The sequence below is a fragment of the Meleagris gallopavo genome, chromosome 2 (assembly GCF_000146605.3).
Source record: "Meleagris gallopavo isolate NT-WF06-2002-E0010 breed Aviagen turkey brand Nicholas breeding stock chromosome 2, Turkey_5.1, whole genome shotgun sequence".
NCBI lineage: Eukaryota > Metazoa > Chordata > Aves > Galliformes > Phasianidae > Meleagris > Meleagris gallopavo.
In genome coordinates, this window is record NC_015012.2 from 9,403,438 (window position 1) to 9,412,061 (window position 8,624).

The 8,624-nt window shown below is 45.9% G+C and overlaps 1 protein-coding gene across 1 annotated transcript; it reads left to right on the plus strand.

Annotated features, from left to right (window-relative positions):
• Positions 1 to 6: 6 nt before the first annotated feature.
• GALM (galactose mutarotase) lies at positions 7 to 6,760 on the plus strand. Its single transcript, XM_019612581.1, has 6 exons — positions 7 to 349; positions 1,754 to 1,835; positions 3,209 to 3,350; positions 3,425 to 3,599; positions 3,758 to 3,866; positions 6,520 to 6,760. The coding sequence occupies exons 1-5, from the start codon at positions 29 to 31 to the stop codon at positions 3,833 to 3,835; spliced, it is 798 nt and encodes a 265-aa protein (XP_019468126.1). The 5' UTR covers positions 7 to 28; the 3' UTR covers positions 3,836 to 3,866; positions 6,520 to 6,760.
• Positions 6,761 to 8,624: the final 1,864 nt, after the last annotated feature.

The following is an 8,624-nucleotide window of genomic DNA, read 5'->3' on the forward strand; positions in this document are numbered from 1 at the left end:
TTTTCCCCTAGGAGAAAGAGCAGAGAAAATGATCGACAGAAACCTTTGTTTCAGTGCACACTTCCCTGTGTGCCTTTTGTCCCCAACTTCAGCCTGGGGAAGGAGAGAGGGGGACTACTCTTCTAACACATTGTCCTTGCAGGTTCTTTGGAGCCCCCAAATCCTCCCAAATGGCGTCTGCTTCTACCGGCTCAGCCCTGACGGTGAGGAGGGCTACCCTGGTGAGCTGAAGGTCTGGGTCACCTACACGCTCAATGGCAGTGAGCTGGCTATCAACTATCGAGCCCAGACCAGCAAGAAGACACCCATCAGCCTGACAAACCATGCATACTTCAACCTGGCAGGGCAGGTAGGCATGGGGAGACCAACTCCACAGAGGGCACCATGCAGGAGTGAAGAAGCCCAGGCTCCCACTGGGAAGGGCTTTGCGTGGGATTGTTGGGACCAGCATGGTGGCCTCAGCTGTCAGATCCTGCTGGCAGGAGACGGGGTAAGGGAGGCTAGCACTGACTGTTCAGGACGTTCCCAGCATCTAGCATATGGAAGGAGTATTTTCAGCAAAGGAGAAAAGGGAACTCAGAAAGGTGGTGATTCACAGGGACAAAGAAGTGGTGTCCCAGCCTACAAGCTGCAAAAGACCTCACGTAGACCTCAAGGAAGGCTGTGTTATCCCAGTGCTTTGTGAACACAGCCACCTGGTCATGAATATTACCCCATCTTTTGTTTGTAACTGGGTAGTTGTGGACCCTTGAAAAGATTACACAGGAAGAGCAGAATTGGCATCTCCTAGTGATGGACTGGTATTTTTGGCTGGCCTCTATGAATCCCTTTGAGACAAGGTCCTGAAACCCTTGTCTAGAGGCTGCAATTGAAACCAGTCAGTGTAGCAGACAAAGATCCAGGTCAAAATAGGAGGAGAAAGAACATCATGGAGAAGGGATGTGACATGGCCAGTTGTACAGTGGGGCATCAGTGGATTGCAGAGCAGACCCACAGTGATTGGCACTGCATTGCAGCTGCACTTTGGTCTCCTGCACCTTTGTATTTATAACTTGGTTTGGAAGAAGAGGACCTGGGCAATTAAATATTGCTGGGCAGAGGGCACAGGAAGGGAAAATGTGTAACAGAGAACTGTGAAAGCATTAGTGAGAAGCATTCCAGCTTTTCTCTGCAGGTCTGCTCATGATATTGCCCTAAAAAATGGCAGTGCAGTTATTAGCTTACTCTCAGATTGTCCTCCTAGCCATACAGCAATATCAACACCTATGGAATGCAGCTCAGGCATATTTCCAGAGGAACAGGAGACCTTTGGGCATGAAACTACTGCTCAGATTAGACAGTAACGTGCAGGTTTAGCTTCGACTTTGTTCCTCTTCCTGCCCAGCAAGTCCCTTGCCAGCATCCCTGAGACTCCCAGAGAGGAAGAGGAGCATGAGACACGAGGCAGGAGCACAGGCTGCACTTCCCACCATGCTTGCTTCCTCCCCCTTTTTGCCTGCTACTATATCCTGGCATATTTAGGCTAGCCAGCTGGCAGTGTATTGGTGCTTGGCAAGGTGCAAGTTCAGGCTGATAGTCCCATGGAAGAGGTCCCACACAGCCTTTCACCCATGCTGGCAACTTGTCCTCTAATGAGGACAAGGTGGGAATGCCTGGGATGCCCCCCAGGCACTACAAGATCAGCTGCAGCATCACCACACCTGAGTGTTTGAAGACCCTTGCAGGAATCCCAGCATTTCCCTTCCTCCCACAGGGCTCACCTGACATCTATGACCATGAGATTTCTATTGAAGCGGATTCCTACTTGCCTGTGGATGACACCAAGATACCAACCGGTGGGTGACACATAGCAGAGAGAGCTTCACAGATGGGGGTCTGTACAGAGTTTTGCTTTACCATACTCCTGTACTGGGATGTTCTATGGAATAACGTGGCCTTACCCATCTCTACAGAGGGACAGAGAGCTAGCACTGCTGGCTGGGAGCCTGAGCACGCAAACCCAGGATTTTTCTTTCCTGTCTTTAACGTTCAGAAAGAGGAAAGCCTGCGAAGGAAGACAACGCATTTTGCATGCTAAGCAGGTTAATTCAATGAGGGTGACATTGCTGCTTTCTCTGGCGTCAGAGCATAGAAGCAGACTGGCAATTTCTTGTACTACATCATTTGGGGGTGAAATGGGGAAAACAGCTTCCTAGTTGTTTTTTGTTGTTGTTGTTGGCTTGTTTACCCACCTGTGTTTCTCCCTATGAAAGATCCTGCCTCCAAGTTAAACAATCTAAGCAAGCTGAGGCAGAATGTGCATTCCTGGTGCCCACTCCAGCACCCTCCTGTTGAGCTGTGCAAGCAACTGCACTGAGCTGCAGCAAGAGCCAACCTCAGTGCAAAACATATCTCACACCAGGTTTCATGTTGGAGGAGGTTGCTTTGAGGAATTAGAAGCATTATTTCACAAAAAAGGAAAAAAGAAAAAGAAACATCTGACTGAGACAAAATAAGCTTAAAAAACAAAGCAAACAAGAAAGCTTTTTAGCTCAGGTGTCTGATAGAAGTAGTGTTATGCCTGCGTTTACCACTGTGCATGCATGCACCAGCTTGCACCTGGAGGAGTGGGGCTTCCAAGTTGCAGCAGCTTTTGCTCAGCCTAGCATGTTGCTAAACTGGGAAAAAACTCAATGCTGTAGCAAACCCACTGCCCTGCTTCTCCCTACTAATTCCATCAGGCCTCAACAACAGTTGTCTTGGAGGGTAGTTAATTTATTTTGCATCTTAATTGCAGCTAGCTCTCTCCCCGGCTTTTCACAGCACTCACTCAAAGCTTTGCATAACCTTAGCCCTTGAAGCTGATAAAACTGCGTATGGTTTTAGCCCCAGAGGCAAAGATGAGATTTGTGCTGCTATTAAGCACAGTCTGCTCACGTGCAACGGCGCTGTATTTTACATCAGTGCTGTAATCAAAGTGGCTTTTTTTTTCCTCAAGGTGTTTTTCTACTCCGCAGCTGTAAAAGCGTTTCTCTTAGATAGGCTCAGAAGCCACACAAGTTCACTGCTTGTCATAGGGAGCCTGATGATTTTCAGGGTTTGCAGAGCAGAACCGGTGCAGAGCTGCAGGGAGCAGAGGCTGAAGCTGTGCTGGTACCTCAGCCTGGCACAGCTTCTGGTGCGCAGGGCACTGGATGCAAGTGTTGATGCTGCTGCTCTCCTGGCCTAGGGGAGGTGGCTGCCGTGCAGGGCACTGGCTTTGACCTCCGTCAGCCGGTGCAGTTGGGGAAGCACCTGAAGCAGTTCCACCTGGATGGCTTCGATCACAACTTCTGCCTGCCACTGGGGCAGACTCGGCGCCTCGTGGCCAGGTAAGGCTGGCAGCCCTGAGGGTGCTCCTGAAGCGCCAGCATCCACTTGCCCACCTACAGCATTTTCTCTGCAGGGCTCACCACCCGCCCAGCGGCAGGACCATGGAGGTTCACACCACCCAGCCTGGCCTCCAGTTCTACACTGGAAACAACCTGGATGGTTCCCTGAAGGGCAAAGGTGCTGCCATCTACCCCAAGCACTCAGCTTTCTGTCTGGAAACCCAAAACTGGCCCGATGCTGTGAACAAGGTGAGCCACTCAGGGCCTGTGGCTTCTGGGTCTGTTTGAAGAGTTGTAAGAAATGCCCATGGTGGGGAGATGCTCTGGGGTTCTGCTCCAGGAAGGCTGTGGGCACACGGCCCTCCCTGGTGCCCATCATTCTTACCAGTGCTCATTGCCTCTCGCAGCCTCACTTCCCCTGCCCTCTGCTCCTGCCCGGGGAGGAATACAACCACACCACCTGGCTGTGCTTTGGCACTGCCTGAGGAGAGAGGCCAGTTCCTACTGCAGGAAGGGGTAAGCATCTCCAGCAGGTTCCCTCAAAAACCCTGCAGGTCACAGGAGCTGCCCCACAACCCGCTTGAAAGCTTTCTTCTTCCTGTCTGCATTCTTTATACTTTAACTCCACTGCTATCCTGTCTCTACACTGCCCTCACTCTCCCCCCAGCCTCACTGCTGCACAACAGGTTTTGTTCCATGGAAAATTGCTCTGAAAACAGCACTTAGGCACACAGCCTACCAGAGTTCAACCTACAGCAGGGGACTGCTGGAGACATGGCTCAGCAGCCATTTCAGAGAGCATCAGCTAGTCCCAAAACAGCTCTAGAGGTGCTGGCTGTTGCGTTATTCAGCTGTTCAGAATTGCCCCATAACTCAAGGTCAACTAATCCAAGGGTGCCCTGCAATCACAGCTGACAGCATTGTCCCGCTCACACACATACAGCCTTGTGGAGGGAAGGAGTGCTGGAATTACACTGGTTCACTGCCAGCTCCTCTGGCTTAACTCCTATTTTGAAGCCAACAGCAGTAACTGTACAAGAGCATCTTCCACGTACCCTGGCTACAGGAATGAAGCGGAAATCCTGAGGACGACTCAAGCCCAGAGCGGCCGCAGACACCCTACTCCTTTTTGGGCATGGGATTTGTTGCTGCCCCTTCACACGTCTCTGCAGTGCTTCCTGTCCTTTGCACCAGGCCACAGTGGCCAGCACAGCTGCCCCGACAGCACAGCCCTGTATTCTCACACAGGGATCCATCTTCCATGGTGTCTCTGGGTACTGAAAAACAGGTACCAGTACATCTGTCGTGCAGTCTGCAGGTTTATTAGGGAGTAGGTTTACCTCATGAGTACAGAAGAGAAAAAAACTGATCAAATTCCAGAGCAGCAGCATACATGTGCTTCTCACCAGGTGTGCTATGAGCTGGGCAGGCAGTACACAACCAACAAGCACAAGTCACAGGCTTCAGGTATTTCATTCCAGGGCAGCATTTTGTGCCACTCCATCGCTCCTCTGGCAGAACATTATAAATACTGCTAAAATACAGATCACTGCACCTGGCCAATGAAACACTGGGTTTCACTGCTAAGCACCATGGTGGTGTTCACATGGACACCAAACACATCAGGATGATGGACAAAGGCCAAACACTGCAGTAACATGACAGTATGTTCAGCATCTGCACTATTTGCTCAAATTGCCACAAACTTGTTATTAACAGGAAACCAGAAACAAACAAAAAAACCCAACCAACAAAAAACAAACAAACAAAAAACCCATGGGTTACCAAAGGAGTGAGCGAAGTTAATTTTGTCATCTTCTTGCATTTAAGAAGCTCTGTTACACAATGAAAGCAATCTGCCATTAGAGATCTTCGAAGCCCAAACAGGACTCATTTTCCACTTCAGTGCTTTGGGCAGAAACTTGTTTTAGTTTTTCCACTTTCCTTTACCACCAAAACTGGCATGTTTCTGATAGCTCTCCCATCACATTATAAAAAAAAGATGAATAAAATATAAGTCAGCTTTTTTCCCCTCCAACCATTTGTTTGCTCAGTCTAACACTGTTTCCAGTCTTTTCCTGTGATCTGTGTCAACAAAGTGCTGTATCATGCAGTTCTTTACTACAGAATGAGGACAAGTACAGAGTGACAGAACTATATACAAATCATTAAACCTGAAGGTGGTGCAGATACTGCAAGAAATTAGCTTCATTAACAACCATCTCCAGGATTTGGGCTGCTTTAAGGCCATACCCATTCTGTGCAGCAGGTTTGAATTCCTGAGGTCAGCTGTGAGACTTTCACTTGAGGAGGAAAGTTCAAGCCAACAGCAGAAAGCTTCTTAACACTTCCTTTTGTCTCCCAAGCAAACGCACCCTCAGAAAGTAGGTCAGACCACCTTACCTCTTCCCCCAGAGAAGGAAAACGTGCTTTGAGACATTTGAAGTCTTCTTTATACGAGTAGACGAAATAACTAAAAATGCAACAAGTTGAGAAAGCGCTCACATTATCACTGCTGTGTGTCTGGATGTTTCTGCAGATGTATTCACTTAAAATAGATGTTTTGAACAAACGCTTGTTTGATTTTTGGAATCGCAGATTACAACTCAACTGCAGTGCTTATTAGATCAGTGAGAAAAACAAATGCCCATTAAAGGCATAAAGGAATTAAAAAAGCATATGCAAAGTTTTCACCATCTGCAGACAGAGGAGATAAGTTCTGTCTTAAAAGAAAGCAGAAAGCGATCCTTTCTTCAGATGATCCAACAGTAAGTGACAGTTTGAGAGGATGCTATTAGTCATTCCCACCTTAGACATCACCCATCCATGTTACATGGCACACAGCTAGAATTACCCCAACGTTAACAGAAGCAGCAGGGTTACTACAGAGAAATTTTAGTTAAAAATACACATTTTATTTCAATGTGCCAATAAAAAAGTCCCACATTTTCATATCACAGGAAGTTAATTCATACAATAAAAAGAGACCTGTGCTAGTCTATTGGTGTGACTAACTCAGAAGACCCAGATCATGCCAAATTTTAATTGATATACTCTTCTATCTACATTCTTACATTTACGAAGACACCACAAAATCCCTTATAATAATGTAAGCAAAATAACTTTCTTCCTAAAAGGTTAAATTCATAACTTTAATCCATTCTTTCAGGGCTTGCGCTTCTTTGAGGGCTTCCTGATGGCGAACGACTGAAAGGAAAAGAACCTGCAGTTAACATTTCAGCAGCGATCTGGGATTCACAAACATGGGAAGAAGATCAGGAGGATACCTGGACTACTCCATAACCCTACAGGCACTGTTTTTTGTCTTTTTTTCCTGAATAAAATAACCAATTACTGTTGACAAAATAAGTAGGCTAATGATGAGACAATACATTTATTTTTTACTTTCACCTCCTCTGCATTTTTCTATTTTATTATATTTGCGTAATTAATTTGCGTATTAATTATATTGTTATTATTGTATTGCAATTTAAATGAGATCATCGTGAAGTCATCTGAGCTGTACAACTGATAGTGGCTCTCACAGATGACAGGATACATCATTATACAGCAAGATGCCAAAACCTGTTATGGTGATCACTTAGATATAACAAGCATTTGTTCAATTCCCCTGTAATTGCGAAGTTAGAGCTAATATTGAAGTTTTAAAAATAATTATTATACTTTTACAAAAGCTGCCTTAGAATCATAGAATGGTGTGGGTTGAAAAGAACCACAATGATCACGTAGTTTCAACCCCCCTGCTATGTGCAGGGTTGCCATCCACCAGACCAGGCTGCCCAGAACCACATCCAGCCTGGCCTTGAATGCCTCCAGGGATGGGGCATCCACAACCTCCTCGGGCAACCTGTTCCAGTGCATCACCACCCTCTGTGTGAAAAGCCTAATATCCAACATAAACCTCCTCTGTCTTAGTTTAAAGCCTTTCCCACTTGTCCTGTCACAATCAACCCATGTAAGCAGCCTAACAGAAGTTCTAAAAGTATGTAAAAATAATTTAAAAATATAGCAGCCTATTCTGTCACTACATGTATGTGCACAGACAGAATTATTTACTAGCATTTTTGGGGAAAAACAAACAAACAAACAACAACAACTATAAGCAACAGCAGTAAAATCAGACTCAATCTCCCCTTCCCAACTATTACACCAGGTTACTCCACTCTACCTTCGCAGTCCCACTGCAGCTTTTAATGAGACTCAGAGCTGCATCCCATCTTTATTTTGTGTTTCAAGCTTACCAGCAGAAAGTCTCTATGCAGTAAAGAACTAGTGAACTCCTAGTTAATACAGGAGCAGCCAAAGCCAAGGCATCTAACCAGCACACAGAGGAATTTCTTATTTCCACATCTATATCACCACACATCAAACCACAATCATGTTATCTCTGGCAAAGAGATTGCAGAAAAATATCTTCCCCATATTCTCCTACAGGCAGCAGTCACACTCCTCAGCAAACAGCACTGCAGATACTAAAATGCCAGTTCTACAGTATGTGTTACCAGCAGAGAGACCAACATACCTTCTCTTTGGAGATGGTGATCGGGACTTTGACCGACTGTCAAAACAGAACACAATCATTGCAGTATACAATTAAAATACACACACACACACACACACCCCCCCCAACAAAACAATCAACAAACATGAAAACCACCACAACAGCATAGCAGTGGAATTATTACGGGATTCTAGGCAGAAGCTCTTGAAGATGACCGTTTTCCCATCAGCTTTTACACTGGGGGGATTCTCCATTCATTTAGTATGGAGACTGCATTTATGCAACCATCTTCAGTGAAGAAAACAGGAAAAGAAGGGATAGTACAAGTGAGGCATTAGGGGGGAAAAAAAATGCTGCTGAATTGAAGGAATCTATGACTGCTTTAATAAAACCTTTTCTCTGATGGTTGGGAGAATAAAACAGAACTGAGCACAAAACAAGCAAGCAAATAAGTACTGAACTAGAAACTGCAAAGAGCTACTAGGAAACAATAAGACGGATAAAGAACATATTCCAAAGGCCTGTAGAGAAAATTTTATAATCAGAGTCGTATCTGAAGTGAATTAATTGGACACTCATGTTTCGGGGACTTTTTTTTCCTCTAGAGGACCAGAGGCTTTGTTAATCACATGAAAACAACACTGAATTCTAGATGCTACTGTAGGCTACCTCTCTGTATGCTCACCTCTTAGCCGGCGTGCCAGATTTAGATCTGCCGTGAGACCTAGACCTACAAGAAGTAAAAACAGCTC

Bases quoted from the DNA above. Each gene is read 5' to 3' on its own strand.
- GALM (XM_019612581.1), top strand. From the start codon at position 29: ATGATCGACAGAAACCTTTGTTTCAGTGCACACTTCCCTGTGTGCCTT. The intron at 1,836-3,208 runs GTGGGTGACACA...CTCCTGGCCTAG, and splicing joins TGACACCAAGATACCAACCG to GGGAGGTGGCTGCCGTGCAG. The intron at 3,351-3,424 runs GTAAGGCTGGCA...TTTTCTCTGCAG, and splicing joins ACTCGGCGCCTCGTGGCCAG to GGCTCACCACCCGCCCAGCG.